General features: G+C 54.0%; 5 protein-coding genes across 5 annotated transcripts; 3 read left to right on the top strand and 2 right to left on the bottom strand.

Annotated features, from left to right (window-relative positions):
- Positions 1 to 604: 604 nt before the first annotated feature.
- UMAG_02461 (putative dihydrolipoyl dehydrogenase) lies at positions 605 to 2,131 on the bottom strand (the record flags this gene model as incomplete). The annotated part of the gene is made up of 1 exon (XM_011390442.1): positions 605 to 2,131. One exon carries the CDS (start codon positions 2,129 to 2,131, stop codon positions 605 to 607), a length of 1,527 nt encoding a protein of 508 aa, XP_011388744.1.
- Positions 2,132 to 3,466: 1,335 nt separating this feature from the next.
- UMAG_02460 (uncharacterized protein) lies at positions 3,467 to 5,653 on the top strand (the record flags this gene model as incomplete). The annotated part of the gene is made up of 1 exon (XM_011390441.1): positions 3,467 to 5,653. One exon carries the CDS (start codon positions 3,467 to 3,469, stop codon positions 5,651 to 5,653), a length of 2,187 nt encoding a protein of 728 aa, XP_011388743.1.
- Positions 5,654 to 8,317: 2,664 nt separating this feature from the next.
- On the top strand, positions 8,318 to 9,928 carry UMAG_02459 (uncharacterized protein; the record flags this gene model as incomplete). The annotated part of the gene is made up of 1 exon (XM_011390440.1): positions 8,318 to 9,928. The coding sequence occupies one exon, from the start codon at positions 8,318 to 8,320 to the stop codon at positions 9,926 to 9,928; it is 1,611 nt and encodes a 536-aa protein (XP_011388742.1).
- A 571-nt stretch (positions 9,929 to 10,499) lies between these two features.
- On the top strand, positions 10,500 to 15,086 carry UMAG_02458 (uncharacterized protein; the record flags this gene model as incomplete). Its single annotated transcript, XM_011390439.1, has 1 exon — positions 10,500 to 15,086. The coding sequence occupies one exon, from the start codon at positions 10,500 to 10,502 to the stop codon at positions 15,084 to 15,086; it is 4,587 nt and encodes a 1,528-aa protein (XP_011388741.1).
- A 225-nt stretch (positions 15,087 to 15,311) lies between these two features.
- UMAG_02457 (membrane insertase OXA1) lies at positions 15,312 to 16,964 on the bottom strand (the record flags this gene model as incomplete). The annotated part of the gene is made up of 1 exon (XM_011390438.1): positions 15,312 to 16,964. The coding sequence occupies one exon, from the start codon at positions 16,962 to 16,964 to the stop codon at positions 15,312 to 15,314; it is 1,653 nt and encodes a 550-aa protein (XP_011388740.1).
- Between the last annotated feature and the right edge of the window lie 1,112 nt (positions 16,965 to 18,076).

Raw genomic sequence — 18,076 nt, 5'->3', positions numbered from 1 at the left:
TTACACTCTGTGACTGCTTCAGCCAAAGCCAAAATGAGGAGGTATTCAAGTCTTCAACGGCGCGTCAAGGGGATAATCGTGAGTCACGAGTGAGACTCGTGACTGCCAGCAGCGTTGTCGTGCTGCCAAGGCGCCATTCATTGATTCAGATTTGGTTGGTTGTACAAGCCTTGTAAATGAAACTCAGTCAAACCTGTCCGCCCACACTCGTGACTAGTTAACTAGCTAGTTAATCCACGATTCTGTTGTGCATGTCGGATATTTACCCTGACAGACAACAACGTACCCACAGAGGCTGGCCGGCATGGCTTGCTCAATTCAATCATCGAAATTTGCCCCTACCTGGAACAAGTGAGAACTCACTGGCTCCGTTATGTTCACATCCACTTGGTGCTTGGCCACAGAGACAACAGTGTCTCACAGTCTGACGATTTAACCAGCACAGTCACACATGGCGTTTTGCCAAGGGAAATGAATCTTGATGGGTTTTACGACGGAACGAGCCATCGATCTATACAGTACACGCGTAACTGCACACAGGGTGGCAGCAAAGCAGAGACACCTTCATGTCATGGGATAGATCCTCAACGAGTGGCGAGTGAGCTCAGAAGTGGATGGCCTTGGAGTATGAGGCCATGGCAGCCTCCTTGAAGGCTTCCGAAAGCGTAGGGTGAGCGTGGCAAGTTCGAGCAATGTCCTCTGCCGATGCCTGGTACTCGATGGCAAGTACCGCCGAGGCGATCATCTCACCGGCATTGGGGCCAATGATGTGCACACCTAGCACTTTGTCAGTCTCCTTCTCGACGAGGAACTTGACCGTTCCGTCCGAGTCGGCGTTGGTTTTGGCACGCGAGTTGGCAAGGAAGGGGAATTTGCCCACCTTGTACTCGACGCCCTCCTTTTTAAGCTCCTCCTCGTTCTTACCAACCCAAGCTACCTCGGGGTGCGTGTAGACGACCGCAGGAATGGCGGCGTAGTTGACATGGCCGTGGCCCGACTTGATTATCTCGACGGCCGCGATACCCTCCTCCTCGGCCTTGTGCGCAAGCATGGGTCCGAAGGTGGCGTCGCCGATACATTTGACCCCCTTGCAGGTGGTGTTGTACTGGTCGTCGACAATAATGCGTCCACGCTCGTCCTTCTCGATTCCAACAGCTTCCAGATTGAGGCCGCTGGTCACGGGGCGTCGGCCAATGGCAACCAGAACCACATCGGCGTCGAGCTGCGTCTTGTCACCACTCTTGGCATCCTCGACGTTGAGGTAGACCTTGCCGTCCTTCTTCTCAGCGTCAATGACTTTGGTGCCCAATCGGAACTTGAGACCCTGCTTCTCAAGCGTCTTCTTGAAGTTCTTGGCAATCTCGCCGTCGATACCGGCACCGCCGACGGTCGAGAGGAACTCGACTACCTCAACCTTGGCACCGAGTCGGCTCCATACACTGCCCATTTCGAGACCGATGACACCGGCACCGATGACAATCATCTTCTCGGGCACCTTTTGCAGCTCGAGCGCGCCGGTGGACGAGACGATCTGCTTCTCGTCGATCTCGATACCGGGGAAGGGGGTGACCTCGGAACCGGTAGCGATGATGATGTTCTTGGCCTCAATCTCGGTCTCACCGCCATCGTTGAGAGCGACCTTGATGGTGGTGGGGCTGCTGAAGCTACCGGCACCTTTGAGGTAGTCGACCTTGTTCTTCTTGAACAGACCCTCAATACCCTTGGTGAGGCCAGTGACGGCGCTCGACTTGGCCTTGAGCATGGTCTCGAGGTTGAGCGAGATACTGCCGACATCAATGCCGCGGCTCTTGAAGTCGTGCTGAGCCTGGTGGTAGAGGTGTGAGTTGTTGAGCATAGCCTTGGAAGGAATGCAGCCAACGTTGAGACAGGTGCCTCCGAGAGCGCCACGCTTCTCAACACAGGCGGTCTTGAGACCGAGCTGAGCCGCCTTGATGGCGGCTACGTAGCCACCGGGGCCACCTCCGATAACGACAACATCGTATGGGTCGGCGCCGGTGGCGAGACCGCGGCTGTGAACACGCGGGAGCGTCGAAACAACGCGAGGAAGCGTCGAGGCCTGGAAAGCCCTAGCCGGGCCGACCGATGATCGTGACAAAAGACCAGAGATCATTGCGGAAAATTACGAGATGATGATAGTTGTCTCCAAGCTGGAAGCAGGAGAGCGATGAGGATGATGAAGATGTGTCGTGGCGGTAAGAGAAGAAAGCGTGATGCAGACGTCGGTTAATAATTAGCAAGAAGCTCGCCTCGCCAACAGACACACAAGCTTTCTCTCTCTCTCTCTCTCGTCGAGTCTTTCTCTCACTCTGTCTTTCTTTAGCAAATTGGCTGTTTCCGTCAGAATATAATCACGAATGGTGTCGCTTCAGGTGGCCGTGCTCAGCGAGTTCTCGGAAATTCGCGCACTGCAGCTTGACTCTGGATTCGTGATGGGCATAACTAATCGATTTCACTGAGCTCTAAGCTATCGTGTTCGTGTATTCAGGGTGCAGGAAAACGTAGGCTGCAAAGCGCAGTCTCACGAATGTGAGTGACATAGGGAACAAACTCGAGCAGAAATATCAACGAATAACTTTAATCGTGAATATAATATCGAATGACCGGCAGGCCCTCCCAACAATTCCCACGAATTTCTCTCTCTCTCTCTGTGCCCTCGCGCCGTATATCCACCGTGTGTAGTAAGAGTAAGCTCTTTCCTCATTCAGTTGTGAGTTAAATTACTGTAAATGTGATTAAGTTAACTCACACCACAACTTGAACGGCACGGCCGTCGAATCCGAATCCGAAAAGGCAGCAACCATCACGGAGACATCCGTCGCGTCAAATCAAGGGTCTTTTGTCGGCCACGAGCCACGCAATTTGTCAAGCTGTAAGTTGTAATAGGGAGATGTGAGGCATGATGAGCTCCTCCTGTTCGTTTTTGTTGCCTGATCTGAGCGCCTCTTGAAGCCTTCTTGGCCGCTGATGATTCATCATGAGATGTGACTCATCCGTTCAGCGACACATGTGGAGAGGGAGAGTGGAGAGCTTTCCCTCTGTGAGTGCTGAGTTAACGTTAAGTTAGTTGGGACGTGCGCTTGGGCGTGCTGTTTCTCCTGACATTTGCCACCGCTTTCCTTCATGACAGCATATGTGGACCTAAATCTTTCTGCCTCAATCCTCTCCATTCGTGAGTTTGTCAAATTCGCTACATCCGACCTTCCCAAGTCAACTGTTCCGGTGATAAAGTGACGCTACAGCAAATGGCGACCATTCCAACCTCATGGATGATTGGCCAAGCCAGCAGAACTGCCACTTAGCTCAGGTTCAATCCATTGAGCACGACACTGTTGATAACCGATTGAGCTGCAACATTAGCCCCGGCCGCACTACCACCTTGTCGCATCCACTCGACAGCTCTCTATCATTTGTCTCAGGACCACGCCAATAACGTGATCGGACCGTCATGAAACGAGGTTTTCTCCTCCATAGCCGCCCGCGAGCGGCTGTCAAGCATACACCCAGCGTCTTTGGGCAGCTGCCGCACGAGATACTCCTCGACATTTTCGCCTACCTTGATCCTACTTCCTTAGCACGGCTGTCAGTCACTTGTTCACGTATTCGCAAGGTCGTCCTTCAAGACGCCCTCTGGAAACCCTTCATCATGAATGCCCTCCAACATTTAAGCCCACCCGTACGTGGCCCGAACATACATCCTCTCAAAACTGCGCTACCCATGTGGGATCCCGCCTTCGGTCTGCAAGCCGATGTCAGTCATCCGCCCTCTTGGCCTAAGCTTGATGAGTACGTTCAGCCGCATTCGGCAGCGGATGCCAGCCATAACGAGCACGAGCCGTATTGGGGCCTCTTTCCAGGCGCCACATCCTTGTACCAGATCTATGTTGGGTTCATACGCACCGCAGAACCTTTGCTAGGCTGGTGGGCTTCGAATGTTAGCTATTTTGGAATGGTCATTCGTATTGTCATCGACATGCATTTTAGCTATGATGTCGAGGAGGCGTCGCCCGCGGTGAAATTTTCTTCTACAAAGCGACGTTCGCCTTCCATTGTCTGTCAGCGCGTCTACCTAACAAATCGTCTTAGGGGTCTCGACAGTGATATGCAGCGATGGTCCGAGGTGGCTGGCTTTCCTATGCCCAGCAACTCGTCCGTCACAGACCAAGGCACCGTGCTTTGCCGCAGCTCGACTCAGGTTCGCAACGACTTGTGCGAGCCTGGAATCCGAACAGAGGATCTCTGGCATTTCAGCTGGGACGATGCACGGTGTCATGGTCTCGTACCTGCCGGTATCGCCCAAGCTTATACAGCAAATCAAGCCTTGTCGTTCTGGAACCAGTTCGCAAGGCAGGTGAAAAGGGGCTACATCCAAGCGCACATATCAAGCGAGTCGTGGGTGCGAAGCATCGACCCGCAAGAGGGCTCAGCGCCGGATTTCCAGATGACTTCTGATGGTATTCTCGTCTTGGACGATGACCCTGAAGAAGACTCGAGTGCCGCATTCAAGCATTTGGACGATGCGCGAGAGAAAGGCATGGTACGCGTCTCGTCAAGTGCTTACCAACCTTATCTAGATGTAAGCCAACCAGATCCTGTCTTTGCAGCACTTAGCCGATTCCCCTCGCTGGCGTCTCAAAACATCTTTCCTCCTCCTGCAATGCTTTCTGCCATCCGCTCACCGCCGTGGAGCCGGCTTGACAAGCTGCAAATCGGTGTTTCCAACATCTGGGAGACTATGTCGGCTGATCACAGATACCTGATCGCAGGCAAAGGGCTGATGATTGACTCGATCACCATGACCCCGCCACCGCCGCATCGACAGTGGCCAGTTGAGGTGCGTCTTGTGGAAGAGGTACCGCGATTTTTCCCTATCTGCAACCCTCGTCGCACATCCGCGCTTCCAAAGCCCCTGATCAGCCATTCTACTTGTCCTGCAGAGGCTGTGTCACCAGTCTCGCTGGCTTCCCTCCCGACCGAACTGTCTGGAACTCAGCCGTCAAGCACCTCGACGGGTTCAATTGTCTATCATCATATCAAGCCTTCGCCGCAGCACGATCCAGCACACTTGGACTTTGATTGGGACGCTGTGGAAGGTCTCTACAGTATGCCGTACGGTCCACATGGCATGGAGCTGCTCTACGTTCGCGCACGACAGCTCACCTCGCTCGACTTTGAGGCGGATGAGCGGCAGACCGCAAGGCCTTTGGAACCATTGCTGTCGGACGATGACATTTACAACGAGACGCGGATCACCCGCGACGCGGTATGTGTGGGCGCGCGCGTGCTCGAAGCAGTCAAAGTGCTTGGCGACCGGGATGTCCATCGCGGACGAGTCACATGGCGAGCTTTCATCGATGATCCCGGCAGGAGCGGTGTAACATGGCGTGCGCCTCCCGATGGATTTCGTAGACACACACCGTGGCCGTTACGTCCATCCCTGGCGACCAGCAGTGAAGACGTGAGATCTCCTGGGCTTGTGCTGCCGGCGCATGGGCGGGTGACTGGAGGACGCTATGAGGGGGAGGAGGGAGGATGGGTCCCCGCGCTGGCATGCATCTCGAGCATTGACGAGATCCAGATTTGGTGGCAGCCCATGTACAAAATATCGGTTGCGAAGAAGCTCATTGGCGTTTGAGCGTGGTCCATGGTTGGTTTGTACCTGTAGCAACGCAACGTTTCCTTTTTTGACACTTGAACAAGTGCCCGATTATAGCGGTGCGGGGTTGCTTGACGATGGGGCGTCACCCATGTGATGAGAATCGTGAATGTGGAATGACATTCGTGATTCACATTCGTGATTGCGATCTTCGTGGCCCACTTTGGCTCTGTAGGACGTGACGGGCGTTGAAAATGGATATTGTGCACAAAGCGATATCGGGACTATGCATTTGGCAGCAAGATCGGGTTGGATGGTACGATCTTAAACCCATTTCGGACGGACTAAACGGCTTGAAAACTTGTCCGATGCTGAAGCATGTCCTCGATCGAACCTCATCGACCACGTTTGAGCACGATCGCTTCCCCACAGTTTCGGTATAGATGTCCGTGCACTCAGAATATGAGTTTCGAGTGTTTGACGTTATCTACCCCGCAAAAAGGAGTGATACAGCAGTGTACATTTGAGTTGGAGAGCTTCTACTGGTCATGTACTGGCCAAGAGACGGCTGATGATGATCGGAGGGATCGCTCTCAATACCAGTCAGTCGATCTGATCTATTTCGCCTTGCCTTGATCGATCTACGACTAGGCGATACTGCGATCAATCGACCCAACTCACGACTCTTGACGAATGCGCTGCTTAGATAAAGGACCCCGACTCGGTTCATCGGGATTTGTTCCGAGAGGTCAACGTGACTGCGCAGAGAAAGTCGCTCACCATGCATAGTCGTGAGTTGTGAGTAGCGTTTATAAAAAAAGTTTGGCCGCGATTTTCAATTCACGCTCCGCTGCTCCACCTCTTGGCGAGTCGAGAAAGATCTTTCGGTAACGCAGCTCAGGAGCCGTCTAAGTCACGAGTTGCCGCCGACTCGTTAAGCTTCGCCGCCCGCACCCGGACACAAGTGAACGCGTCGATGATCAAGTCACGAGTTGTGCGCTTTGGAGATCGATGAAAACCCTGGTCCCGCTTTCGTATCGTTGGTGGGACGCTGCATCTGCAAGCAAAGAAGTGGGAGTGAAAAAATGCGCGCTACCTTGAGTCACGGGATGGAAACCCGAGTGTCCAATGAGAAAAAAGCTTCACGTTTGCATGAATGATGAAACCGCCTCGTTCTGCACAGACAACCAATCGCAACGACGTATTATTGCCGGTGTTGGTTCTGATGATCAGACCTCGTTGTTTGCAGTCAGAGTGCTCTTAGTCACGAGTGTCTTGTCCACCTTTTTGGCTTTGGGGAGACAAATAGAAAAACAAAAACAAAAACGAAAACAAATATTAACGACTAATGAACCAATTTAGCCGCAGCATTTACGCCTCTGGAAGCTGATTCGCGCTCTACAAGAAGTTCCGCCAGCTCTTCGGATGCATCGGAGACTTACGCGAATCGTGACTAAGTTATTCAGGATATTTACGGACCAGGTGACGTTGCGTCGTGCATGCATTGCCATGGCTCAACTGCCATCCGAAAATTTGCCGAAAGTCAGGCCAAGCCTTCCGCAAGCACAAACCCAACCTCAACTTACCACAAAAAAAAAAATCAAATGCGAAGGAAAGGTGGGGACAGTGCCACCCGTCGAGGAATGCGCAACGATCTTTGGGCTTGAATTCCTAGCGCAGTGAAGGGCAATCACGAATGCTCTTCGTTCGCCTTCCCTAGGCTCGGCGAGTCACAGGGCAAAGCCAGAGACACGACCAGCAGAGCCACAAGAAGGAATGCATCCACAGGTTGGTCAATTGAGTTAAGCTGGCTCGAGTTCAGCGTGAACTGCAGACGTGAGAATCGCCGAGCGCAGTGTGGTGGGCTCAGACGAAGAGACGAAGAGTGTATGTGAGGCTGCTTCACACATGACCAGTACACTTTTTCTTGACTCTAAGGGCGCTACAACTAGCAATCGCGAATGAGCGAAGGGTACGAAAGAGAGAGAGAGAGAGAGAGAGAGAGAGAGAGAGAGAGAGAGAGAGAGCGCTGCCTTTGGCCGAATGAAGGGTCATGCAAGGTCCATCGTCTGGCGTGGGCTCTAAATGGCCAAACGATGCCGCCTGCTTTCACTTTGCCATGCAGAGCTAAGCCAAATGCTCAGGCTGTTGCGCTTCGATGCCCCAAAGCTGAGAGCTGCTTACTGTAAATCCGAGAGCAGAGTCGTGAGTCACAGAGTGTCGCTCCTCGGCACTAGTGAATTGACAACTAAGTTACTCCGCAAGGCCCCCTCATTTGAGTCCCAAGAGCTTCTTTCTTGCTTCTCATCCTTTCGAGTAACCTTCACCTTTTTGGTTCTTCCCTTTGCGCCGCTTTCTATCTCTCGACTCTTGCCTCTCTCTACACAAATTCGGCTCTATTCCTTCTCACCGTCACATTGTCTCATCCCTCTCGACTGTGTATCCCGTCACATCCCACTTGTTGCTTTCCATTTTGCGCTTCCCGAAGTCGACAGGCGCCGGTCCAAGCCTTTCCCGCGCAGACTTCATCAACTTTGAGCACAACGCGATTGAAGAAATTTCCTTGTCCTCAGCCGTATCCACACACCGACGTTCGATTCTAAGGCGTCGTTCAGCCAGTCTAGCTTCGATTCTGACGCCATTCCCAAAGGCAATCGGTTTCACTTCAAGTAGCCAGGCAGCGGGTCAACTCATTCATTCGTCATGACCACCTCCAATCAAGCAACATCGGCTCGTCAGAGCAGCGATAGCATCAACACTTCAAGAGCTGACACGCCTGTGCAGAACGCCGTTTCTCGCAGAAGCGATTCACCGTCACCAGAACGGAAAGCCGATTCATCACGGCCAGTTGGCAGATCCTTCCTCTTCCCTTCAGGCGAACGTGCCAAGTCATGGCAGGACAGTTACCTCTTTGAACTGCTCGGCGAGCGAGGTGCCCAGATGTACGAGACCACCGAAAAGGGCCAGAACGTTCAGGTCAGCGATATCGAAGAGGTCACCAAGGCACAGGAGGAGGAGCGCCGAGCTCATGATAATGCTGCGATCCCCAAGACGCTCGGCTGGAAAGGTGCCTTCTTCAATCAAGTGGCTTACGCTATCGCCTTGGGTATCCTCAGTATTCCCAAGGTGGCCGTTTCGCTTGGTGTTGTGCCGTTCGTGCTGCTCACCTTGATGTTTGCCTACATCTGCTATTACACCGGCTATCAATACTGGAAGCTCAAGATGCGTTTTCCGGGCGTACATAACCTCCAGGACGCTGGCTTTCTCATGTTCGGTCCTTGGGGTGCACGATTCCTCGGCTTCTCCCAGCTGGTCTTCTCCATCTTCTTGCAGGGCAACCACGTGCTGCTAGGTGGACAGGCGTTCCACATCCTTGGCTGGCACTCGTGTGCCATTGTGCTCGCCTTCGTGTTTGCAGTCATCTCGTTCATCTTCACTCTTCCTCGCTCGTACAAGCTCTTTTCAATTGCCGCCTTTGTGTCGTTCACCTCGATCGTCGTTGTCGTCATCTTTGCCATGATCGCCAGTGGGGTCACGGGGCCGCAGAACGCACCCGCAAATGCTCCTCCAATCAGGGTCGTCGCTTTTGGTCCCGCTCCGGGTGTCGAGGTCGACTTCCTTGGTGGTTTCCTCTACGTGCTCAATCTCTTTGTCAGCTTTGGTGCCATCCCAAGTTACCTGCCGATCATCTCGGAGATGCGCAAGCCCACTGACTTCCGCAAAAGTCTTAGATTGCTGGTAGGCGTGCAGCTGGTGCTGTATTTGCTCGTTGGAGGTGTTATCTATCACAATCTCGGCCAATACACTACGTCGCCAAGCCTTAACAGTCTGACGACCACGCTCAGCAAGATCGCTTACGGCCTTGCACTTCCAACTATCCTCATCGCCGGCTGCGAGAGCGGCCAGGTGGCAAACAAGCACCTCTACGTCATCATCTTCCGCTCTCGACCCCAACACATTCACAATTCCACCACCCTCGGCTGGATCGTTTGGACACTGATCAACGCCCTTACGTGGGTGCTAGGCTTCATCCTTGCTCTGCTGGTCCCCTTTTTCGGATCGTTCCTCGGCTTGGAGGCCGCTCTCTTCTGGTCGATGTTCACAGGACTCAGTGCGGTCATGTGGCTCTACCTCAACCAGGGTCGATGGCTTGAATCTTGGCGCAAGGTGGTTGGTTTGGTGGTCGCAGTCATCATTATTGCCATTTCCCTTGTCTTGTGCGTAGTAGGTATTTGGTCAAGCGCCGTCTCGATCCGCGACTCGTACAGCTCAGGCAGCGTTGGTAGGCCTTTCTCATGTGTAACTCCGTCTTAGCTAATCACGAATGTCGACGAAAAGCCACAAGCAGAATCCATGGCGGCAAGATTTACCATTTTGTCAGCTTGTTTCAGTGGATGCTTTGCTCTTGTTCTATGATCATGACGATTCGATTGGCTGTATGCCGATCCGTGTACTAATAATAGACCTTTTTCATCGGCCATTCCGATCAAGGGCAAAATCAGATGTGTGTGTGTGGGTGTGTGTTCACCACGCAAAGGCGCTCACAACTGTCGTATGTTACAGCTAGTGAGTATACAAGAGAGGATCACACAGTCGTGTGGCAATTCGTGAATCACGAATCACACCGTTCAAGTTTGGTGTTTGTGTGAGGTATTCACGATATCCAGAAGCAAAAAGAGCAGACGCGTCAACGTGCCACGACGATGAGAGCAGGTCACGCGTCGACTGACTTTTTAAATGTGAATCACGAATGCGAGCGAGAGCGAGCTGTGTGTCTCTTTTCTTTCGCGATTGCAAAGGGTCTTGTGCATGAAGCCTGCTCCACTTGGACGGCGCATCTTGACCTAATGCATCCGTCATCTTTTGGAGTAACGTGTGGGCCACAATGTCAGCTTCTGCTCGGAGCTCGACGAGAAGAACGCGCAACTCCATCGCAGCAGCTTCGTCGTCAATTGCTGCATCGCGCACACGCGCTCGCAGCGCGTCGAGGCGTCAAAGTACGACGACTGATTCACCATCCGCGACCCAATCACGCACTCGCAATGCATCGCGGCCACAAAGCATCACAGCTTCCTTGTCAGCTGCTACATCCCAACCACGCACTCGCAAAACAACCAGGCGACGAAATACTACGGGATCCTTCCAGTCACATTATATTGTGCTATCATCCGACTCCTCCGACTCCTCCGACTCACCGGACTCACCAGACTCACCAGACTCACCAGACTCACCAGACTCACCAGACTCACCAGACTCACCGGGCTCGCCCAATCCTTCCGAGTCGCCCGTCTCTGATTCTGATGATCAAGCCACACCCGAAGCATCCGACTTTGACTATTTGGACCTTTCCGATGCATCCGACTCCGATCATTCAGACCCGTCTGACGCATCCGGTGCATCCGACACATCCGATCACGAACACCAAGATCCTTCTAACACGCTCCGCTCCAATGCGCCTCGGGCAGCCCGCCAGGATCGCTCGCTTCGCGAAAGCACAGATGATGTGTCCAGCGACGAGGCTGCAGAGACGTCCAACGTGACGGATGCAGTTGCTACAAGCGACGAATCCCAGGAGGCTCTGGATGAGGCTTTGGTCGCCAGTCAGCTCACACCGCGTCCGAGCCGCCATATCCACCTGGAGTCGGCTGACAGCGACACCACGCAGACCGCGCTCCACCGCTTGCACCCACAAGAGCAGAGGGGCAACAGACTCGCCAGAGCTTCGATCGCAGGTCCACTGGTTTCCAGCCGCGACACCAACCATACAAGCATATCGACCCGCTCGCGTCCTTCGAAACGAGCCAGACACAGTGCCCCACTCACCCGCACTGCCACCTCTGCGCAGTCAGGCTCGCGAAGCATAGATACAGCGAGAAGCGCGCTTTCGAACACGCCAGCATCAACGCGCCGAAGTAAACGCCTGAATGCAGGCATAGTCATTTCTGACGACGAATCCAGCCAAGAGTCGGATGAAGGCTCGGAAGAAGGAGACGAAGAACCGGACGAAGATTCGGACGACGAGTCCGAGGAAACAAACACGATAACAGACAAGATCGCAGCACAATCAGGGCGGCGACCAAGGCGATCGTCGCCTCGTTCGGGCGCAGATTTGACAGCAAACACGACCGTAGCGCAATCCGAACAGCGGTTACGCCCATCGCTGGCTGATCCGGATGGACGACTCGACGTGCCTACTATCGAAGAGCGATGTGCTGCAATCATCATCAACGCAAAGGGCGTGCTCCACTTCTACATGAGTCTCTACCACCAGCAATGGCAACGCGAGTCGTTTGATGATATGCTCCGCTACTGGACACCCTTTGAGTCGTACAAAACCAACCAGCTGCTCGCCGAAGCTCAATACAAGCATCACTTTATCGATACCGAAGAAGTCACGCGCTCATTGCTCCGAGAATCCGATCGGACGCCACCAGAAGGTTTCGATGAGGCAATGCAGATGGCCAACTGCGCTACCTTTGTTCACTACATCCACCAACTCCCCACAGACCCTGCACAGTACCAACGTGCCAAAGGTCAAGACATCACGGGCGAAGACGTTGTTCGCGCCCCGCTGCGAAACATTAACGAACTCAATGATGCCCGTTGCGTCTTTCTGCGATTCATTGTGCCCTTGGAGTCGGAAATCACCGACGAGGTGCTCAACATGCTTCTCGACATGAGCGTCCAAATCTACATCCATCGTCTAGAGCATGTCTTGCAAGCAGTTCGAGCAGGTGAGATGGCCGAAGACGTTGGCCGCACAGACATCTCGGATCATCTATCCATCCTCATGAGTGGCGAGATTGTACGTCACTCGCTTGAGCATGTCAAGAGGCGACGTGGAATGTCACAAGCCCAGATCGACTACATGGTGCAGCGGTACGAGACGTTTGCCAATATTCGCCAGATCGACCTTCAGGGCATGCAGCATAACTACGTCGCCCTGCGCGAGATGTTTTCATTCCAAAGGATGGCAGCCGATCTTACCGGCTACGTGCGCGATGTGGTGCGCGAGGTTGATGCTGGAATGCACTCGACAACATTACCGCTCATCATGGAACGCCTTGCACGCGAGTCGAGCGTGTTCAGTGCCTCAATCATTCCCGATATTGTCTCCGCTTCCAGCCCTGACATGGATGGTGAGAACCAACGTCCGTTGGGCATCGACACGGGACCAAGTCAATCGACACCCAAAACCACAGCTGGCGCCACCCAGGCGTCACAGCCTTTCGCTAGCGAATACACCATTTGGCTGGACGAATTGATGGATGAGGATGATTCGCAAGACAATCTGCAGCCTCACACGCAGCCACGAGATTCCGTAGAGATCGTTCCACAAAGCAATGATCTTGTTGAACTGACAGTTACGCAGAAACTCCTCGAGCTCGAGGCTATGTCGTCTCTCGAACGCGAAGGGGCTGCTCTGATCGACAGCGTTGACCTTGATGTCGCTTCCAGTCCTCCGCGGGACAATAGACTCGCAGCACGACTTTCTGCTGCGCTCAACAGCTCTGGTCGCACCACAACACGTGACCCGCACCAGCCACCAGGCACTTTCGTTCCATTTGAAAGCAGTGAAGCAGCCGGACAGGTGGAGCCACGCCGGAACCGCGATGGCCCGTTCGACTCGCCGACAAAGGAGAAAGCGGGAAGATTGGGCTTCGACAGTCAGAACCGTCTGGTGCGTCACACAGCAGAAGGCGACCGCAGGAACCAGAGACTCGTCGATGGGTCAGCAACGGCAGTCCGAGAATCTCGCTTTGAAACTCAGGGCGAGGATGATGAAGATGTCTTTCTCGAAAACGCCGTTCGCGGCCACAAGCGTGGAAAGCAGAAAGGCAAAGGAAAGGCGACTGCACCGCCTCCACCCGCTGACGTACAAGCGACACCGACTTCCGGACGCAGTCTGCAAATTAACGCGGCACAGCGACGCCTAAGCCCTCTGCAAGAATCAGCTGCCGATAGCGAGAGCGCTGCAGATGCGCCAGACGATGTTCCGATCACCAGAAGAAGAAGCTCTCGTGTTGTAGCACAAAAATCGAAGCCCAGGCGAGACTCTGTCAATTCCGCTCAACGTCAAGCTCAGCAGCGTGCAGAGGACAGTGCTGAGGCAGAGGAAAGCGACGAAGCAGAGGAGCAGCAAGAGCGAAACGTGACTTTTGTAAGTCCTACAATGGGCGCCGAGGAGGCGCGCTCTAAAAGGACACGTTCGCAAACTGCAAGAGGCCGGAGCAGCGTCAGCAAGGGAGATGCCACCGGTCTTGGGCGAGGTTTGCCTCAAGATGGATCGCAAGCCCGTACGCGATCCACTGAATCTGGGCGGCTGCGCGAGGAAGGCGAGTCAAGCGACGACGAACAAGGCGAAGCGGATAGGCCGACTGACGGGAATAGGCTTGAAGGCGTCCAGACCGAGCTCGAAGCTACGAGAGCTACACCGGATGAGGGCTTTGTTGGCGATGACGACCAAGCTGTTCTTCGACGCCGAGCAGCTAGGGATGCCGCTGTTGCTGCAAAACAGCCTCGGCCTGGTACGGTGCGTTTCCACCGACCCGAGGCGGAAGACGAGGCGATGCCGCTTGCTGGACTGGAAGATGAGTCTCGCACAGACGGCGAGGACGCGGATGCAATCGCGATGCGCGACGAGAACGCTGTAGCTGAGATCCTGCGCTCTAGCGATCCGGCGCCTTCGCGTCGTATTGGGCCGTATCGCCCGGCCAGGTTACGTTGTCAACAAGCTCTAGAAGAAGCTGCCCCTGTTGTTAATCAGATTTCCTTGGAAGAAGAGGACGAAGAGGAAGAGGAGGACGAGCTACAAGACGAGGTGAGCGCCCAAAGCGCTCCCAGCAAACGTCAACGGCGCGCCGAACCGCTCGGCCAAACAGTGCGAGTGGAACCGTACAAAGGGTCGAACCTGTACGTCTCTGGTCACAACATGTCGGGACGAGTACGATGGACTGATGCGGAAACGACATGCTTGCTGTCGGCGTTACACGAGCTAGCTCGGTACAAGCAAGTGTCGCCAAAGTTCGCCGTGTACTCCGAGGTGCTAAAGCGACACGGTGTGCGCGGAACGCAATCGACGTTGCTGGCGAGGTGGAACAACGTGCAGTTGAAAGACAAGGCGAGGAACGAGCTGATCAGGATGAAGAGGGAAGGCGTCAGGATCCCGTATTGGAAGAGGCTGTTGCATCCAAATATCTGGAAGCCGAAACGGGTCGTGGAGAGGGAGAGGAGGGAAGACACGGAAGATGTGCCGGACGTGGGTTCTTGGTCGCAGCTCCGATCAAGTGGAGAGCGCAGGAACCCTATCCTGTTAGCAAGCAGTGAATCGGACAATGCAAGTGCTGCAGCGGTGCAAGCACAAGCTGCCACCGAGAACGGCGTCGATGTTGAGCCCGACAAATCGCAACGTGCTAGAGACGCTCAACGCGGCCAAGATCAGCGCTCGTCGAGTTCTCTTTCAAACGAATAGTAGCACCCGTGTCACACGCTCCTTGAGCGAGTCATGTCACAAGCTGAAGCGAAAGATGAAAGATGATATGGTTGGTAATGGTTGGTGGCATCACATGTTTGCTTTTTCATGTCTGTGGAGCGAGTTTGATCAACGAGGTCTTGGTAGAATACAAGTAGGAGCGGGATGTGTGGGGATGAGAGGTGGATGAGGGGGGGGAGAGAGGATTCAAGAGTTCAAGTGGATCTATTGGCGAGCGCGACGCTGACGAGCCTTGAGGACACGCTCCCGGTTCCTTTGAGCGGCGGTGGACTGGGCGTCAGCATTGGTGGTGGTGGCGCTAGCCTCGTACGTCGACTTGTCATTGAGGATCTCGTTCAACGCGTCTGACCTGGAGCTTGTCTGAGTTGGCGTGGTGCTAGCAGTGCTGGTGGCAGCCACCGGTTTGACCGGCTTGTGCGTCGCGCTAGAATCCGACATCCGATCTTTCGCCGCCCTCAACTTGTCCATGAAAGTGTTTGCTTCTTGCTGATATGGGTTCTTGGGGTGAGTGATTCTCTTGGGGAACTTTGCCCATTTCCTTACCAAGGGCACTTGGAGAATTGCCAGCTGTGCCAACGAGTAGAGGTTCGTGGTGGCCCAGTAGACCAACACGCCGGAAGGAAAGGTTGTCGAGAACCACGCAAGGATGGGCATGAAACCTCGGAAGATGTACTTCATCATCTGACTCTGTGCAGGATCCGACTGGCTGTTGGTGCCCACCTTGAAGCCCACTTCAGCCACGGCGAAAGTCGCCAGAGTCGAGATGGCGGGCAAGATCCAGGTGGGATCGGGAACAGTCAGATCGGTGGTCCAGAAAGGACCTCCGTGGGCGAAACTCTCGGAACCGGACTTTGCGATCCTCTCGAGCGCCAAAAAGTAGCTGAACATGAGTGGGAATTGGAAGAGGATCGGAACGAGTGATTTGATCGGGTTGGCATTGTTATCCCTGAGCAGTTTCTGGGTGGCCATGACGGCTTTCTGCATCTGCATCTGGTCACCAGCAGCCTTGTAATGTTTGATGTCGTCCATGTTGCGTTTCATCTCGGGTTGGATGTTACCCAGCCTGATGGCGTTCTTTTGACCTGCGATCGAGATGGGTGCGATCAAAAGACGGAGTGCTACTGTGGTGATGGTGATGGTGCCCCACCAGGGAAGACCGGTGGTGGTGCCGACGAATTCGAGCAGGTTGGTGATCCAACCGGGTGGTGTGACCCAGTGGTTCAGGCCGAGTTCGGTCAACTCGCCTGGTATGACACCCATAGCTCCACTGAAGGCTTCGGTGACGGTGGAAGCTGCGGTAGCATCCACATTGCTCAACTGTTCGGTCAGAGTGGAAGACACTTGCGAGGCTTTCGACTGCAGAGTCGAGACGGCATCGGAAGCTGCTTGCTGTGTGGAATGCAAGCCTTCGGACAGGGAGGATTCAACGTCGTGGATCGAGGCCTTGGACGACTGGCTCAGATCGTTGACAGCATCGATGACCTGCTCCTTTTTTGTCTCGATTTCCGAAGAGAGCGATGATGACTGGTCACCCGATGTGGTGCTCGCTGGTTTGGACGAACTCCAGAACGAGAGATTTCGACGCGCGATAGCTGACGAAAACGGCTTGCCAGCCAGCAGATTTGACTGAGCGCGGAATGCGACGCCTACCCGGGTAAAAGTGGCACGATTGTAAGCCAGCGTGGTGCTCAAGCTCGACGGTCTTTGCGCCGGCGTCGATGCAGCAGCACTTGCCAAGCCGCGCGAGGCTCGCGAGGTAGAAGCGGCAGTGACGGGAAGACGAGCTGCAGAAACGAGCATTGGTGTGCTGCGTAGGCGTGTTCGCTGAGCCAGCGAAGCAGCAGCGACAGCGACCATCTTGGCTTGCGAGCGTCAAGGTCTAGGAAGAGAGAGAGGGATGGATGGTTGGACAAAGCGTCAAGCGTCACAGCTTTAGCAAACTCGTGACTTGTAAGAGAGCGAGGCAAGAAGAACTCGACAAAAATCGGAAATCGTGAATCGTGAATCGTGAATCGTGAATCGTGAATCGTGAATCGTGAATCGTAAATCGTGAATCGTGAATAGCAACATGAACGATCGGGTTCTTGCTTATGTAATGTTTATATTGTTTTGACCTAACATGGATCACTTGAATTTGCACGATCCACGATCGCGACTAAGCAATCACGAAATCACAATTTCACGATTTACGATTCGTGATTCGTGAAAATCGTTTTTAAAATGCAAAAATAAAACCACGATTGACAAATGACGATTCTGTGAATGACGCACGACGCACGCGCCCGTTCCACATACAGTAACTCACGACTCGGACGTGCGCACGCTGGGAGCTTGCGTCTGTGTGAATCACGCACGAATCACGAATTGTAAATCGTAAATGTGTGTGTAAGAAAAGAGACTTGAGAGGGTATCGTCGGGAGAGCCGTGAGACAGCACACGCTGCCGCGATTCGGCTCACCGCCGGAACACGGTCTGAGTTGCTCTCCACATCCTTGTGTGCTTCCCCCAGCAACGCGCTTTCTTATCATTCACGATTCGATTGCTCTCTCATCAGCATCGCCATCACGATCACCTTGGCACCTTGGTTGATTACACACTGACACAGCCATCACGCCCCAACCCTCACATCAATGAACACACGGTCTTGTCGTTTGGCATATACCCTACCCACCTGCGCACCGTCCCAAGATTGTTTTCCAAGATTCACGATTGGTCAAGTCAGTTTCACACGTTACTCGTTACTTCCAGATCGGCTCGAGCGCCCACCTCGTGGCACCACGTACGCGGCTCAGATACTCGAGGTCGTCTTTTCAGTCATCGTATCATGTCTTTGAGCATGCGTTGATGCTTTCCACCTTGATCTCTTTACCCTGTGGTGATTGTTTAAACGCATACCGACCGCTGCACACACTCTCTCTCGTCGATCCATCTCCTCGGCCGTATTCGATTCGCCCACCGCCACGGCCCAA

This window comes from Mycosarcoma maydis, chromosome 5 (assembly GCF_000328475.2).
Source record: "Mycosarcoma maydis chromosome 5, whole genome shotgun sequence".
In the NCBI taxonomy this organism is placed as follows: Eukaryota; Fungi; Basidiomycota; class Ustilaginomycetes; order Ustilaginales; genus Mycosarcoma; species Mycosarcoma maydis.
The sequence above is the reverse complement of the archived record's forward strand: the minus strand, read 5'-3'. Positions and strand labels throughout refer to the sequence as shown.